This window comes from Antechinus flavipes, chromosome 5 (assembly GCF_016432865.1).
Source record: "Antechinus flavipes isolate AdamAnt ecotype Samford, QLD, Australia chromosome 5, AdamAnt_v2, whole genome shotgun sequence".
Classification (NCBI taxonomy): domain Eukaryota; kingdom Metazoa; phylum Chordata; class Mammalia; order Dasyuromorphia; family Dasyuridae; genus Antechinus; species Antechinus flavipes.
In genome coordinates, this window is record NC_067402.1 from 290,778,882 (window position 1) to 290,796,931 (window position 18,050).

Below are 18,050 nucleotides of genomic sequence, written 5' to 3' on the forward strand. Positions count from 1 at the left end.
CCCCTCAGTGTCATCATTAGTCACATACATTTAGATTCTCAATGTCAAGTTTAAAGCTTGTTTCCTCCAGAGTCTTCCTGTCCTTTAAAATTCAATTGAAGTGTAGTACTCTTCTTCAGGAGCTTTCCCCAATCGACCCACCCCCCTCAGACCTACCATGGCCCTCTCTGGTGCCCCTGGGACCTGGAGACAGGAGACCTAGGATCACGTCTACCTGGGAAACTTCTCAGCTGTGTGGTCCTGTGCAGGACCCTCCTCTCACCTGCCTGTTCAGATGGATTTCCCCTTATTCTCCTCTATAGGAAAACTGGCTTCCCTGCTGCTCTTCTTCCCGTTCTTCTGCCTTTGCCCAGACTATCCCACAATGCTCTCCCTTCTTCTTGCACCTACCAATCACTAACCAAACAGTTATTAAGTGCCCACTGTTTACTAGGTGTCAGGAATGCAAGCACAAAAAGGAAGCAGACTCTGTCCTCAAGGAGCTTATATCCCACTAGAGGAAGACAACGTATAGAGACAGGGCATTCTCAAAGTCTTAATGCAGTTGTAAGCTATAGCATGAAACTCTTGGGACTCGCCATATAAGTACATATACAACAAATCAAGTTAATTTGGGAAGGGGGCCTTAGCAGGCAGGCCGTCACAATCCATTCAGTTCTATACCTTCCTTCCTCTCACCCCAAATTTTGTTGTGTTTGCTTTTTGTATATTTTTTTGTGTGGACTTATCTGCATATATATTGTGCCCTTGAGGTAGAATGTAAACTCTCTGAGAGCAGGCAATGTATGTTTGTCTTTCTGCCTCCAACACTAAGCAAAGTGCCTAGCTGCCTTGTAGTCAATTAATACATGTTTATTTACTTGATTTGTTGAATTTCCCACAAGATTTTTCCCTTTATTGATCCCTCATCCCAGCTCCTACTTATATAATATAGCATTTGGTGATCTAACTTTGATACTCCAACACTCCTGTGGAGTTGGTACGATAAATATGCCCATTCCTGTTTAATAGATAGCATAACTGAGGGGCTGAAACGTTAAGGGATTTCCCCAAGTCCCTTAACTGGTGAATGTCACAACCAGGTCCAAGACTCCTGATCTTGCCCATACGCCCACTGAAGGACCCCTCTGGTCTGTCCTTGTTGCAGGAACTCTCTTAAGTTAACATTTATAAATTAATGGGAAAATGCTCATTTTCTTTGTTCTTTCTTCCAGGGACAAGTTAAAGGACCATTATCAAGACATCAACCAGGCCATGGGAAAATTGGACAAACATAAAAGTTCCGTTATCTCCCTGAACGAGTTACACAAACTCTTGCAAGAATATCATCCAAACATAACAGAAGAGGAGATAACGGCAATGCTCAAAAGGTCTCTCTAACTTGTCTCTTGTAGCAGAGGAGCCTCCTCCTTCCTTCACAGTCACTGCGGTAATTGAGGGTGCTCTGACCTTCTCAAAGTGGGCCCAGTGTCCTCTGAGGCTGATTGGGGCCCCCAATGTGGGCCCAGTCTCCACTGAGGCTAAGCAAAGCCCCCCAGTGTGGGCCTAACCTTCACTGAGGCTGATTGAGATCCCTCTGTTACTCAGTAGAGATCTCTGAGAGTTGCTGACATTATGTGGAAAGGAGTCTCTCTGAAATGGGCCAGTTACTCATCTACCTCAAGCAAGGCCCTGGTCATCCTCCTGAGTCTTCTTTTCTCCCAATAGAGCTAAATAGACTCCATCTACTCCTTCTCTCTTACATTTCTTTCCTTCTTTTTCCTCTTCCTCCTCCTCTTCTTTTTCCTCTTCTTTTTCTTCTTCTTTTTCTCTTCCTCCTCCTCCTCTTCCTCCTTTCTCTTTCCCTCCTCCTCCTCCTTCCCCTTTTCTCTCTATCCATAACATTGAAAGAAGAGAGGAAAAAAGTGCTGTGTGAGGTCTAAAAGGAACATCATGGACAGAGTGGGAATCGTGATTGACTTTCTGGAGGAGGTGGGATTGGAATCGGGCTTTAAAGGATGGTAAATTATTGAGAATAGCTATGATATGTAGTGTCCATGGTAGATGCTTAATCAATATTTGTTGGTGCATTGGTTTATTGAGTAGACAGGGAGAATTGAAGCCATTGCAGGACAGGGAATGCCCTCAGTGTAGATTAGGGTTGGACCAAGTGGCCTTGGAAGCCATTTTCAGCTCTCCCGGGACTCTGGCTTTGACCTCTGGGTACCTCCTGCTTTTGGCCGGCCACCACGTTATTGTTTTTGTCTGAGTCGCCTCTCTGAAGCTTACGGAACCCTTTCTTTAGAGAAACCCTTGGAGGACTGAGCTGTGCACAAAGGGTGACCCCTCTGATAGATGATACTAATGAGGCTTCTCAGTGTCAGGAGGAGTGGAGATGGCCGCTAACACTTTGGGTGGCACCCGTGGGCTGAATAAGAGCCTTACTCTGGGGCAACCTGGATGGGTTGGGGTCTGCATGATGGAGAAACATCCACAACAAGGAGCTCGTTAACCTACCAGAACAATTTTTAATTCTAATAAAAGCTTGCCTTTTCTATCCCTTTATGACATGCCAGCTAGTGAGTGTCAGAGCATAGTGTTCAAAGCCAACCTCCTAACGCCACATCCATTCCTGACACTTTCCTTGTTAAGGCACTACTGACCTACAGAGCTCTCATTTTCCTTGTCCTAGTCCTTAAAGGGTGAATTTTCATCTATTTCTTTCAAGGGAGTTTCATCTTCAGTGTGTGGATCTCTGACCCACAAGTTCTGGCCTAAGTGATCATCTACTTCCCCAGAGCCAGACCCGATGCCTTTTTGACCAGAATCCCACCCAGCCCACCTTTCAAAGACTTGATCAACTTTTTCATGAATTACTGTCCTAAAAAGGAATCTATCTCTCCAACGACATTTGTTTTTCTCAAAGCCCTCCTGATGAAACCATCTCTTTATCTGTAATTATCTGGGTCCAAAATAGACTTTTTCCCTCAATAATGCAAAGGCAATTAGCATATGCATTTGATTTTATTACTAAATTTTAATACCAACTTGGCAATTTATCTTTTCGATGAAATACTGTTGATTATTCTTTGGTGCTCTGTCTTTGGCGTTTTAGCCAGCTCAAGCCTGGCAATATGGGAGGCTGCTCTGCAGCTGTGGGGAAAGAAAATAAAGTTGCACGTTGTTTACTCGGAGAAGCAGACACTCAGCAATAGTTTTTCATTCCTTTCCGCTCCCTCATCCAGTCAGCATATATCAAGCACCTACTCAGTGTCAGGCACTGGATGAGATTCTAGGGAGAGGAAGACCAAAGAGACAAAGTTGCCTTGCAGAGTGTAATGGGCAGATTCCTAAATATTCAGCAATTGGGAATGGAAGGAGAGAACACTAAGTGGGAAGGGCACGTGGACAAACTTAAAAGGAACTAGGGGGTTTTAAGAGGTTGGAGTGAGGCCGTAGAGCATTTTAGGCGAGAGGAACAACCCCATGCAAAGGCCTCTGCCATGGAAGGTGAAAATCTGACTGGGGGGAAGCACAATAAGTCTGAAAAGCCAATGGGCACCAGATTGTGTAGACCTTTAAAATGTCAGGTGGTAGACTTTGTATTTTATCTTAGTGGTAAGTGGGAGCTGTGGAGTTTATTGAGTAGAGGAGAAGGAAAGAAGAAGAGGAAGGAATAAGCATTTATATAATGCCTTCTGTATGCCAGGCATTGTGCTAAACATTTTTTTCCTACAAATATTATCTGATTTAATCCTCACCACAATCTTGTGAGGCAGGTGCCATTATTGTTTCCATTTTATAATAGAAGAAACAAGCAAATAGAGGTTGGCTTGCCCAGTTAGTAAGTTAGTAAGATGTAACACAGAGAATTCTGTACTTTCCAAATATCAGTTGTATGGAGGATGAATTGGGACAAGACTGGAAGCCAAATAACCTTTATTTCAAATAAGCTATTAGTTCAAATGAGAGTGAAGGGGTCACAAATTCAGGAGTGATAGTGATGGGCATGTGGCTAGAAGAAACTGGGAGCCATGGAGACAGAATCAAGCCTCCATGTCATTTTATGCAATGCATCCCTCCCTCCATCTTCCATAGTGGACATCCCCAATGTGCAATTGGAACTCATCTTCCCATATTACAAGAGAACATAAGTTCCTGAGAGAATGGGCTGATTTCTTTTTGCACACCCAGCAGCACCTGAGTGCTCTATAAATGCTTTTGAATGAACTGACACTGGGTGTTGATTGTATCAGGAAGCAGCAGGTCTATTACTTTTTATTCCTTGCTCTCACTCCTTAGTCGTAGGAAAGATCAGGATGTTGAGTTAGGGTAGCCTACAAGACATCCCAGTAGATCTGTCCAGCAGACACTTGAAGCTCAGGAGAGAAGAGGCTGGAACTAGACTAAGGAGCCATTTTCATAGAAATGGTTTCCTATTGCTCCTTCCTTTAGAAAAAAAAAGAGAGACAAAGCAAACAGAGAGTTCTGCCTTCCTGGTTGAGCAGAAAGGAAGAGAGGGTTGGAAGAGAAACAAAACCAAGTGTTTGTTTCCCTTCTCAGTGGGAAGAAAATACAAGGTCCAGCGAGAGCCCTCCAAAGAGGCCACGCTTGCTCCCTCAGACCTTGATTCTAGTTGGGTTAAACAATCTTAGTTCTCTTCTTCCTCCATAGGATCCAGGCTTATTCCACTCCTCACAAGCTGGAGGCAATCTCTTACTTTCTGCTTTCCAAACCAGCCACCTCTGAGGGTCAGTTTTGAGTCAAGGAAGTCTGATACATGACAGAAAGCCAACCCCTTCAGACCTATTGACATTCTACTTAAGATCGTGTTTTCTTAATTGATGCTAAGTTGGGGGGAAGAGATCCTGGAATGATAGATTTAGTGCTGGCAGCACCTAGCCCCATTGTCTCACACTCTAAACAGCAAGGAGGTAGCAGAATTCTTTTGATGTCCTTGAGGCTGGCTAGTCAGGCTCTAGAGTTCTACTCTACCCACCCTTGTTTTTCTCTGTCACCCTTTGGTTCCCCAAAATTGTGATTATTCTTTTTAAAAATTCAACTTTATTTTATTTTCAATTTTGAGTTCTCTTTTTCATCTTCCCATACCCAACGAGAAGACATATGTGTATATATATATATAAATGTACATACACATGTATATCCAGTCATGCAAAACAAATTCCTTTATCAGTCATATCCCTATCCCTCAAAAGAAAGAAATGAAGTAGGGGAGAGAGAAAGGGAGGGAGAGAGAGAGAGGGAAGGAGGGAGGGAGGGAGGGAGAGAGGAAGGAAAGAAGGAAGAAAAAAGGAAGGAAAGAAAGAAGGGAGGATGGGAGGAAAGAAGAAAGTAAGGAAGGGAGGGAGGGAGGGAAGGATGAAGAAAAGAAATATGTTTTAACAGATTTTATCATGTGTCCTTTGCAATTGCTGTTGATCTTTTGTTGATTTAAGTCTTTCATAGTCAGTTATCTTCACAAAGTTGTTGAAATTATGATTCTTAGGAAATGCTAGGGTTCTAAGTCTAGAGCTAGAAGGGATCTCAGAGATATCCAGTCCAATTTTCTCATCTTACAGAAAAGGAAACTGAGACCCAGGTCACAGTTAGTAAACAGCAGCAGAGTCAGAATTTAAAGTTCTGTTTCCAAAGCCAGTGCCATTTCTATTGTGTTGTCATATTGTCTCTCCATCGTGGGATCCCATGTAGGAGGATACACAATGCCAAGTTCATTATCTTATTTGATTGTTCAAACACCCCTTCAGAGTTAGGCTGTATAAGGATTGTTTCCATCACACAGAGGAGAAAACTGAGTCTCAGGGAGGGAAATTGGTCAGCCAGCCAGAGGTTGGCAGTACCAGCTCAGAAACCCTGTTCTTGTTCCACATTCATTCATTCATCCATTCACCAAGTCTTTTTTAACTGGCTTTTGTGGCTAAGGAAGGTCATGGGAATCAGAAAATAGTTCTTGCCCTCAAGGGTCTTACTCTACAATCTTTCTTATTCAATCTCTGAAAAGTAGGCAGTATAATGGATATTAAAAACATGGATCCAGGGTCAAAGAACCTGGTTTCGAATCCAAACAGTCTCCTTCCTGAGTAACCTTGATGAGTAAGCTGTTTAGCCACTGGGGCCCCTGATTTCTCGTCTGTTAGACTCAATGACATCTAAGGTCGCTTCCAGCTCTGAGCCCTCTAATCTTGGGCTTCCCAGGGTCCTTTTTAGCTGTAAATATGATGAATGACAGATTTGGGGCTAAAATGGGATCTCTGCTCCTCAGAGAATTGGGAGAGAAATGAGAGCACATTTATACATGGATGTCTATATTTAGATGCACAACCAAACAGATTTTTTTTTTTTGAGAAACTACTAAACTGCCGAGTTTCTGGTTGTAAAAAATATTTTTGAGTATTTTCTGCCAGGGTTTTGAGAGCAAAGTTTGGCAACGTCACTTTCAAGCCTGGAAGAAAAGCTTTTTAAAAGGACTTTAACTTGGATTCTCACCAGGCACTAAGCCTTGCCAATTCAATCTTCCTTCAAGGTGTCTCTTAAATCTGTCCCTTCTTTCTCCCAGCCCCTGGCCTAGTTCAGCCTCTTATTACTTCTCACCTGAACTATGGAAGTAGATCCTTAAGAGGTGACCCTCTAGTTTCTTGCTTCTCCAGTCCACCCAAGTCGCAAAATCAGATAAATTACCCTAAGAATTTGAAAGGTTTCTCTAATCCAACCCCATCATTTTCTCTTTTCTCTCCTCTCCTTCTCCTCTCCCTGTTTTTTCTCCCTCTCTCTGTCTCTCCACTCCTTCCCTTTCTTTCTCTTCCCTTTCTTTTCCTTTCCTTTCCTTTTTTTTTGGATTGGGATTGTGATTTTTTTTGGTGTTGAGAACTCCCAGTGAAGACCATGAAACCACCAAGAGTTGATACTGTTCTGATTTTATGCTCTGGAGAAGTGCGAGGGGGCTCTTGGTGAGATGACTGGGTCACCAGCCGATGTGTATCTGAGGCAAGGCTTTCCGCCAGGTATCCCCCCCTTCCAGCCCAGCCGTCTTCTCATCGAGCCGTGTTGGGAGCCCAGAGAAGCCTCAGCTGGGCCAGCCCTTCTCCCCAGATTGCCTGATTCTGAGTCCTAATGCTGCTGTGAGCCGCTATCACTATAACAGCAGCCTCACTTATTTAGTGCCACCTGTATGCAGGGCTCAGGGAAGTCTATTACAAAGAATTACGCTTTCCAAAATAGGTTTTAAAAACCGACTTCACAGATCCTAGTTTAAGAACATTTGTTGTAGACAAAATGTGTTGTAGTTGTAGGTAAAAGAGTAGGGGGATGGGAATATGTGTGTGTATGTTCGTAGATGCGCGTACACACACGGGCCAAGCTCTGCGTCTCCAGCTGGAAATAAGTGGTGACGTCGGAGGAGAGCGAGCTCGTTGCCCACCGCCATATTGCAGGAGAACTTGCGGAGGAGGCGGCCCTGTGCTCCCCGAGAGCACGGCAGCTTTTGAGGCTTCTTTGTGTGTGTTTCTCCCTCTAGCTTGGGGATCGCCTATAATGACAATCTCATCTACTATCACGACTTCCTGAAGGCACTTGAAAACTTAAAACCTATCAAGTCCCATTCCAGGGAGAAGGAAGAGCCTCAGCCAATCAGCTTCTCGGCCCTGACTCCCGAACAGGCCCTGAAGAAGATGAAGGAAATGGTCACCATGAACTGCCACGCATTCTGCAAGGTACGGCCCGCCCCGCCCGCCTCCAGGGCTCGCTGCCCCGGCTCCTGCCCTGCCCCTCCCGGCCCCTCCACGTGCTCCATCCCCCATATCCGTGGCTCTCCATGGCTTCTAACGTGATCTCTGGTGGGCTAGGGGAGCCAAGGGAGGTAGGGCCCAGATGCACTCCGGAAGGACGCCCAGGGTCTCGAGGCTCATACATACACTCCTTTTGGTTCTAGAATGCTGCGGGGTTATAGAAACACTGGGGGACATAGATTAGCCTGGGTGACCCGTCATTTTTTTATGAATCATGGCAGAGTGGATGGAACCAAGCCTTTGACCTTTTTGGAACTGCAAAGAGAGGAGTTTGAGTCCTGCTTCAGATACTCAAGAGCCGAGTGACCCTGAATAGGTCACTTTGATCTCTTTTAGCCTCAGAATGGGTGATCCAATCAGATAATAGATGTGAAGTGACTCATAGACAGGAGCTGTCACTTTTACAAACCAGGATCGTGACTAGTGAGGGTCAGAGCCTCTCGGAGTGGGGGCTCTTCCCCCCTCCCTCCTGGGTTTTCTAGAAGGAGAGTTCATCTCCAGCTCACGAGGGGCTGTAGTTGAGGCAGGAAGACAATCTGGGGACCCCTGGGGCAGGGATGGCAGGAACTGAAGCAAGGCTGCACAAAATATGCAGAGGGTTCCTATGCAGCTTGTTCAGCCATTCCCCAGTGGATGGGCATCCCTTCAATTTCCAATTCTTTTCCATCACAAAAAGCTGCTGTCAATATATTTGCCATTTTTATGATCTCTTTGGGATACAGATGCAGTAGTGGTGCTGCTGGATCAATGGGCCTGCATACTTTGATTGCCCTTTGGGCACAGTGCCTGGACTGCCTAATAATTAAATTGGTAGTACATCCCTTGGTTGACAGTGCCTAATGGTATAGGATGGAGGAGGGCCCAAGAGTATCCACACTCCCACAGAGATTCACGGGGTCTAACGCCACTCGGGACTTTTTTTCCCTTAGTCGCCAAATGTCCCTGTATTCTCCTACTGGTCTGATTGCTGATTGGACACCGGATCCAATCCCAGAATACTGCTTCTCCGCTCTCTCCGAAAGCCAGACTAATGGGAAGAGCATGAAATCTGGAGTGAAAAGACAGATTTTAATACCTGCCTTTGCTGCTTTGCTCTGAGTTTTCTCATCAGACCCTCCTTCATTCAGATCTCAAAGTGACTTTTGTTTTTTTTTTTCAAATTCTATAATTAAAAAGAATGATTATATTTTATTTTAACATTCATTTAAAATTTTTAAATTCTCAATTCTCCCCCTCACTCCTGACCTCCTGCAACCCATTAAGAAGGCAAGCAGCATGCTATCCATTATACAGACAAAATCATGCAAAACATATTTCTATATAGATCTGCGAAACTCCCGAAATAACCCAAGATAATTTAAGTAAATGAAAAAATCTGCTTCAGTTTGCATTCAGAGACCAAGAGTTCTCTGGAGGTAGACAGCATTTTTCATCCTGGGTCCTTTGGAATTTTCTTAATCATTGGATTAATCAGAATAGCTAAATGATTCACAGATGATCTTTGTTCAGTAAAGCTGTTACTGTATATGAGGTTATTTGCATTCTGCCTCTTTTGCTTTACATCAGTTCATATAAGTCTTTTCAGGCTTTTCTGAGAGCATCCTCATCATCATTTCTTACAGAGCAATTGTATTCCATCACAAGCATATACCATTCTCCAATTGGTGGGATTTCCTCAATTTCCAATTCTTTGCCACCACAAAAAGAGCAGCTGTAAATATTTTTGTGTATGTAAATCCTTTTCCTCTTTCTTTGATCTCTTTGGGATATGGACTTAGTAGTGATATTTCTGATTCAAAGGGTACAGTTTTAGAGCCTTTTGGGCACAGTTCTAAATTGTTCTCCAGAATGATTGGATCAGCTCACAACTCCAAGAGTGCATTAGTATCCTTTCTTTTTCATATTCCCTCTCTATTGTCATTTTTCTATCATATTAGACAGTTTTAAGGTATGAGATGGTACCTTAGAGTTTTAATTTGCATTTCTCTAGTTAACACTGATTTAGGTCATTTTTTTCATAAGACTATAAATGGCTTTAATTTCTTCATCTGAAAACTGCCTGTTCATCTCTTTGACCATTTATCAATTGAGAATAGCTCTTGTTTTTATAATTTTGGCTCATTTCCTTATATGTTTGAGAAAAGAGGCTTTTATCAAAGAAATTTGCTGTAAAATTTATTCCTCTGTTTCCTGTTCTCCTTCTAGTTTTGGCTGCATTGATTTTTTTTGCATGAAAACCCAGTGATCTTTCCAAAGTCCGGGTCTGACCACGTCACTCTCTTTTCTCAACAAGCTTCAGTGGCTACCTAGCGTCTTCAGAAGGTCCAATTTAATTGCCCTTTTTGGTGTCTGTAGCCCTTCATAACCTGGATCCTTCCCACCTTCTGAGTCTTGCTCACCTCCCTTCCCACCTCCTATTCTTGGATTTAGTCCCACTGTCCTCCTTGCTGTTCCATAGACAAGATTCTCCATCTCCCAGTCGTGCACATTCCCACTGAATGCCTTCTGTACCTGGAAGGTTCTATCTCCACATCTCTACCTGTCTCCCTTCAAATCCACAGAAATTCCACCTTCTTCTATTGGACTGAGAAAGGCTTCTACAGGAATCTTTCTTGGGAAAGGCTTCTAGAAGAAGACCTCTTCACCCAGCGCCTCCCCCCATTCGTTATCTCCAACGTCTCCTGTCACCTTCTGCTCTGTGGTCACTTGTATGTTGTGTCCCTGTGACCGTGAGCTCTCCGGGAGCTGAGGTTTTGTGCTCCTTCCCTTTCCCTAGCGCTCAGCCCAGCGCCCCACACAGAGTACTGTCGCCTTGACTTGGGAAATGAGGATGTTGGGCTGGACTGGTCCTTGCTGGCTCTGGATTCAGGATGCTGTCGTGATCGACAGCTTCTAGGGCGCATATGGGTTTCCTTCAGGTGGAAGACGGCAGCTTTCTGGGGTCCCTTTTGGCGCTCCTGAATTTGCTCCCATGAGCTGGGTACAAAGAGGAAGTCCTGGGGATCCATTCTCCTGATGCACTGGAAGCTTCCCCTCTCAAGGATTCCAGATCCTCGGGGTAGCTTAACTGCCATTTCTTTCTTTAGAGAGATACTCCAAGAGAGTTGTGTTCAGTTTGGCCCGACCCGGGCCCGCAGAGAGCCAGCCTGAGGAAAGCAAAGGGCATGTCTACCTTGGCTTGCCCCAATTCAGGCTCCTGATAGTCTGAGCCTGAGGTTTCTGAAGGGATCAGATCCCAGCCTGGTCAGCCCGTCAGGGCTCAAGGTGGGTCTGACTTCCTGCAGGGTCCATGCAAGGCACCGGCCGCTGTCCGGACGCTACTCCAGGTGACTGCACTCGGGCCCGGGAGGGGCTTACTTACTCAGCTTCCTGCTTAGGACAGTTAATACCGCTACCTGTTCTTGCTTCTGAAGGACTCCCATGCATCTCGTAGAGCACTGTCTCATTACTGCTACTTTACAAGCGGGGAAACCGAGGCAGCATGCTTGCCCCCTCCATCTGTGAGGACATCAGAAATGGAACTCGGCCTCGGTCCCGTTTGCTTCACACTGAGCAGCCTGTTTGGGAGTCAGGGATGATTTCTGGCCATGGGCTCAATCTTTTGAAAGTTATTTGATAATATTCCTGCTCTCCTCCTCTTGGGGCTGCTAAATATCAGTGTGTGGGGGCTTCCATCTTGGGGTTTCCTGGGAGGCCTGGCAGAGCGGAGAGAGAACCAGCCTTGACATGAACTTGGAACCCCTCTCTGTGACCATCATTGGCGAAGTGAGCTTGGGAGGGGGGAAGTCACCTCCCCCCTTTGTAAATTCTGGGACGCTATAGAACTGTCTAAGTAAATGAATATTTCTCCAAATGGAATTACGGATTAACTTTGTAGTGTATTTTTACATGGCTCTTTCCTCCCTTAGAAATAATTCTGAAATCTGTGCCTGCCTCTGACAGGTCTGCATCCTTTTTTTCTTTGCCAGGCATTTTCTGCATGTGATAAAGAAGATACAGGCATAATCAAAGCATCCGATTTTGCACAGGTCATAAAAGATTTATGCCCTAAGCTCAAAGACTCTCAGTATTCTTATGTGCTGAAGAAATTAAGACTTCATCTCAACACCCACATAAACTGGAAGTTTTTCCTCCGGAACTTCCCCTGTTTCTTTGAGGAGGTAAGAATGTCAATGAAATGTGCACCACGTTTGTCAAAATACTTTCTAATGATTGTTTAAAATATGAGAGGATGGACTAATAGCATCAGGGGATTCTTAATGCACAACGAGTCTAGCTTGCATGTGGACCGTTGGAAAGTGAATGTGCACTGTTGGTGGGGAGAGAGTTTTTCAGAGATGGTTTCGAATCATGGGGTCTCAGCGTGAAAGAGACCTCCAAGATTATGAAGTTATCCTTAATAACTTAGAAACACAGGATTTCCTAATCTCTAAGTAAGTTGGCTCTTAGAATTTCAATTGCTTCATTTATTATCTGCATCTAAAAAAAGGGAATGTCACTGTCAACAGTTATACATAGTATTCAACCAATTAGGAGCTATCTATTGACTTTTTTTTAAAAAAAAGTATTATTTATTTTTAACATTCTTTTCTATTTGAATTTTGAGTTCCAAATTCTCTCCCTTCCTCCTCCCCCTCTCCCACTCATGGAGAAGGCAAGCAATAGGATATCAATTATATATGTGAAATCATGCAAAACGTTTCCATATTAGCCATATTGCAAAAAAAAATAAGGAAAAGTGAGAAAATGATACTATCTGCGCTCAAATTCTCCTGCAATCCTTGGTTGTTTCTCTGGAGGTAGAGATCATTTTTTGTTGTGAATCCTTTGGAAATTGAAGGCCTGAAGCCTGGATGAGGGGTCGGGGCAAAGATAGAGATGTGAACATTGTCTGAGAGAGAGGAGCTGCAGATTGCAGCTAGTCTTTCAGGATGCCTTCACCTAGAGAGAAATCATCCTAGGGAAGAGAAGGCCCAGGTGAGGGGTCTGAGGAGGAGCAGGAAGGTGCAGCTATGGAAGGAGTAAGGTTTGAGGTCACAGAGATGGCTGAAGTGGATGTGGAGGGAGAAGAGGCCATGGAAGCTCTTGGCAATCTTAGTAAGGACTGGCTTGGTAAGTGGTCCAGACCACTGCAGTGCCCTAATGGGGTCCGTGCTATGTGCAGGGGATGGGGGGCACCTCTGGGCCCCCCCAAGCATCCCAGACTTGCATCCTGGGAATAATGCAGAGACTGGGGAAATGGAAGCCCATTGGCTCGGGAAGCCAAAGCTGTTTGATAAAGGAGAAGGTAAAGTACTCTCCTGTGAGACCTCATCAGGATGGCCATCCCCAGTTATCCTGTCCAGGAAAGGACGGGGCAGTTACTCAAGATTAACGCTGACACTCGGCCCTCAGTGTGGGGGCTCCGCCATTCATTCTCTGGGTGACTTGTGAGACTCTGCCTCTTGGGACCTTAGTTATAAATAGGGACAATGATGATGATATTTGTGCCACTCATTCTTGGGAGTTGGAGTTGTGTTGGAAACTACAATGAGCCTTAGAGCTGCATTATACAGTTGTACCCAGACAGCAAGATGAATGCTAGTCCTAAGCCGCCATCTTGTCCAGAAGCTAGCCATATTCACAAATGAACCAGGCTGTGGGGGAGAGGGAGCCAATGCAAATCCATCCCTTTTATTCTGGCATTTAAGAAATTGTCCATTTAAAATGAATATTTCTACATTTTTTCCCTCCCTTCTACCCATCAGCTACTCAATGAGAAGGCAAGCAACATGATATCAATTATACATGTGAAATCATGAAAAACATATTTCTGTATTAGCCATATTGCAAAAAGTAAGAAAAACAAAGAAAGTGAGTAAATTATATTTCAATTTGCATTCAGAGGTCATCAGTTCTTTCTCTGGAAGTGGAGAACATTTTTTTCACCATGAATCTTTTGAAATTGTCTTGGATCAATTGTGTTGATAAGAGTAACCAAATCTTTCACACTTGATCATCATTACAACATGGCTGTTAAATTGTACACAACAATCTCCGGGTTCCTCCAATGTCTCAGTTCATAAATGTCTTGCCTGTTTTTCTGAAACCTTCACCCTTATTTCTTATAACACAATAGTGTTCCGCCCCAACCATGTGCCACAACCTGTTCAGTCATTCCCCAATGGATGGGCATCCCTTCAATTTCTAATTTTTTTTGCCACCATTCAAAGAGCTGCTATAAATATTTTTGTGCATATAAATTCTTTCCCTTTTTCTCTGAGCTCTTTGAGAGACAGAACTAGTGATGGCAGTTCTCATTCAAAGGGTATGCATAGATTTAAAGCCCTTTGGGCATAGCTTCAAATTGGTCTCCAGAATGGTTGAGTCAACAGTGTTTTAGAGTACCTATTTTCTCCCATCCCCTCCAGCATTTATTTATGATGGGTGTGAGATAGTATCTCCTTAGGGTTGTTTTAATTTGTATTTTTCTAAGCATTGGTGATTTAGAGCATTTGATTTTCATATGACTACAAATAGCTTTGATTTTTTTCTTCTGAAAATTGCCTATTTATATCCTTTGACCATTAATCAATTGGGAATGACTCTTATTTTTAGAACTATGACTCAATTCTCTACATATTTTGAGAATTGAGGCCTTTATTAAATAAACTTGCTGTGTTTTTAAAAATATTACTTCATTGTCTATGGTATTTTTACCAAAATGAAGTCTTTCTGATTATCTGTTGTAATTAGTTTAAAATTTTTTTTAAAATTTATTTTGTCTTTTGCTTTTGCTTTATCTGAGATCATGATTGCTACCTCTGCTTTTTTTAAAATTTCAGTTGAAGTATACTAGATTCTGCTCTAGCTTCTTATTTTAACTGTATATGTGTATATGTCTTTCTGTTTGAAATGCTTCTCTTGTAAACAACATATTGTTGGATTCTGTGTTTGAATTCATTCGCTATCTGCTTCCATTTTATGGGTGAGCTCATCCCATTCACATTCACAGTTTTTATTACTGTATATTTCGGAACTCTATCCTATTTTATTCTGTTTCTTCTTCTCTCTTTTTATCCAGTCTCTCCTCAAAAGTTCATTTTAATTCTAAGCATTGCCCTCCTTAATCTGTCCTGCTTTTTATCGTTATCATTTTCTCCCCTTGCTTTCCTACTGGGTAAGATAGATTTCTGTTCCCAACTGAGTTTGTATGTAGATCTAGGCATGTGTGTATATATATATATATATATATTACATATATATACACACACACTTGCACACATACATATATACATATATATACACACATATACACATATATTATATTGCCTACCTCCCTCTTCTTCATTTTTTCCTCCATTGAAAAAGCTCTTTTGCATCTCTTTCATGTGAGAATATTTGCCCCATTCTACTTTCCCCATTCTTCTGCTCCCACTGCATCCTTCTTTCTCATTCTGCTTTTATTTTGAAGATTATCTCAACATAATTTACTCATCCCCATCCCCATACCCTTTGTCTATATAGACTCCTTCTAACTATTTTAAGATTGATCAAGTAGTTAGTAATTACATATATCATCTTCCCATATAGGAATGTAAATGATTTCACCTTGAGTCCCTTATGATTACTCTTTCATATTTACCTTTTTATGCTTCTCTTGAGTCTTATGTTTGGATGTCAGATTTTCTATTCAGTTCTGATCTTTTCATTAGGAATGCTTGAAAGACTATTATTGCAGCAAATGTCAATCTCTCTTCTTCCCTAAAGGACTAAACTCAGTTTTTCTGGGTAGGTTGAGGTTGTAATGCTAGTTCCTTTGAATATCATATTGTAAGTCCTTTGCTCCTTTAACGTGGAAACCACTATATTTTTTGCAGTCCTGATTGTGGCTTTGAATTGTTTGTTTCTGGCTGCTTGCAGTATTTTCTTCTTGACCTGGGAGATTTGGAATTTTTCTGGAAGTTTTCATTTTGGGATCTCTTTTAAGAGGTAATTGGGGAATTCTTTCAATTTCTATTTTATCTTCTGGATCTAAGACATCAGGGTAGTTTTCCTTTCTGATTTACTGAAATGATGTCTAGGCTCTTTTTTTTTTTTTGTTGAGGTTTTCATATAGTCCCATAATTCTTAAATTATCTCTCCTGGATCTGTTTTCCAGATCAGTTATTTTTTCTGGTGAGATATTTCACTTTTCTTCTACTTTTCATACTTTTGACTTTGATTAATTATTTCTTGATGCCTTATAGAGTTATTAATTTCCCCTTGCCCAATTCTAATTTTTAAATAATGATTTTCTTCAGTAAACCTCTTTTGTACCTCTTTTTCGTTTGGCCAATTTTGTTTTAAAGGAATTCCTTTCTTCATTGCACATTTTCATTTGGACTATTCTGCTTTTTAAGCAGTTTTTTTCTTCAGAATTTTTTGCGCCTATTTTACCAAGCTGTTAATTCTCTTTTCATACATTTCTTGTATCATCCTAATTTTTTTCCTCTACTACTGTTATTGCTTTTAAAAATATTTCCAGAAATGCTTGTGCTTGGGTCCAATTAACATTTTCCTTTGAGGCTTTGTTTGTAGCTATTCTTAAATCATTGAGTTCTGGATTTATTTCAAGAAAAAAACTACCATAGTAACTTTTTATGGTCAAGGTTTTTGTTTGTTCACCTTCTCATTTCTTGATCTTTCATTTTCTATTTCTCAACATTGAACTTTATGTTAAAGTTGGACTATGTTCCTGAAGTTGGGGAGAGCCACCATCCCAAGCTTCAGGCTTTTTTTGTATGTGTGCTGCAGAATGAGTTCTGAGGCTTTGCGAGATTTTAGTGCTTCCCAGGTAGTGTTATCCTGGGAGAGATATGGTCACTGTTTTCCTGGTCTGTGTTCTGGACTTTATCCAGGAAGGGCTCCTACTCTCCTTTTGGTCCTAAACTCTGACTAAAATCCCTGCTCCTTTGTGACTGACCCTGGAACTACAACCCAGAGCTGTACATGAGCAAGAGTTACCAGTCAGTGCCAGCTGTGCCCAGTGCCAGTGTCTTTCTGACACTTCCCTGTCTTTGAGAGCTGCTGAGGTTGCCACCACTGCTGATTCATCAGCATGTGTGGGCTCGGGTGCTATGGACTTCTCTTTTGGATGACCTATGGTTTCTTAGTCCAGAAAAAGTCCCATCTGATCTTTCCTTGGCTCTGCCATTCCAAAATTTGATTGGAAGAGATATTTTAAAGTTGTTTGGAGGGGAATATTGGGAGAGTTCAGCTGGGTGGCTAGCTCCGATCTGCCATCTTGGTTCTGCTTCTCATGAATATTTCAATATGTAATCTTCCTTTTCTATTTTCTGTTTTCTTTTTCTTTTCTGTTTTTCTTTGTATATGAAACTGTGAACTTCTGTAATGTGCAGTTGGTGGTTTCTAAAGAAGCATATCCATTTTTGAAAGGTCCCTTTTCTGCCAGAGACCTAGAAACTAAAATGTTTCTATAAAAATATCATGTGGAGACAGCATGAGGGAGAGGAAAGAGAGTTGAATTTGAAAAAGACAGAGGGCTTGGGTTCCAATCCTGACTCTGGACATGTTACTTTTTGGAGTCTCATTTTTCCTTCTGAAAATGAGGGGGTTGGGTTAGGGCCTTCAGATATATCTCTGGGGTCCAGCATCCTCCCTAGAGGGTCTTCCCGACATGCTGGAGGCCACTCCCTGGCTCCCTGGGTAGCATGCGGGCATCCTCCTGTTCTCATGCTACGTCAGCACTATGGTCTTAGCCGCTGCCCTGGAGGGGCCCTCACAGGGCTTCTCTGTGGCTTGCCGATGATACCCCCCTTTCCCAATTTCCTCCCCCATAGAATGTGAACTCCTTGAAGTCAGGGCCTGGCTTGCTTTTTACTGGAGCTTGGCACAGTGATTGACACTCAGTATGTGTTGAATTCATATGTGTTTTCCACGTTTCCTATGTTACCAGGAGAAGCTCCCTGAGGGCAAGTTCAGTGTTGCTCTCCTAGTGTAGGAGCCTGTGATGGCTCCTGAGGCAAAGGCTAAACCACCATAAATCCCTGTTAAATAGGATCGATTGGATTCTTGATGCAGGTGGTGGGTGGCTGGCTCAGTGGTAGAAGGACCTCAAACTCAGGGTGTCTGCCTCTAAATCAGGAATCTCTTCCTATGCCATAGTTGAGAAGTAAATCGAATTGCTTCCAAAGAACATTTCCTGGAAAAGGTGGATGGATCCGGGAGATGGGGAGAGCTAGATAGAGACAATGATAGAGACAGAAGGAGGGAAGAAGAGAGGAAAAA

At 42.7% G+C, this 18,050-nt stretch overlaps 1 protein-coding gene across 2 annotated transcripts in view; it reads left to right on the plus strand.

Annotated features, from left to right (window-relative positions):
• The window catches only part of EFCAB6 (EF-hand calcium binding domain 6), a 198,007-nt gene that overhangs the window by 157,060 nt on the left and 22,897 nt on the right, over window positions 1-18,050 (plus strand). For both annotated transcript variants that reach the window (XM_051962249.1, XM_051962251.1), the window contains 3 exons: window positions 1,215-1,370; window positions 7,511-7,706; window positions 11,750-11,941. In XM_051962249.1, coding sequence (XP_051818209.1) covers window positions 1,215-1,370; window positions 7,511-7,706; window positions 11,750-11,941 — 544 coding nt within the window. The remainder of the gene's footprint in view (window positions 1-1,214; window positions 1,371-7,510; window positions 7,707-11,749; window positions 11,942-18,050) is intronic.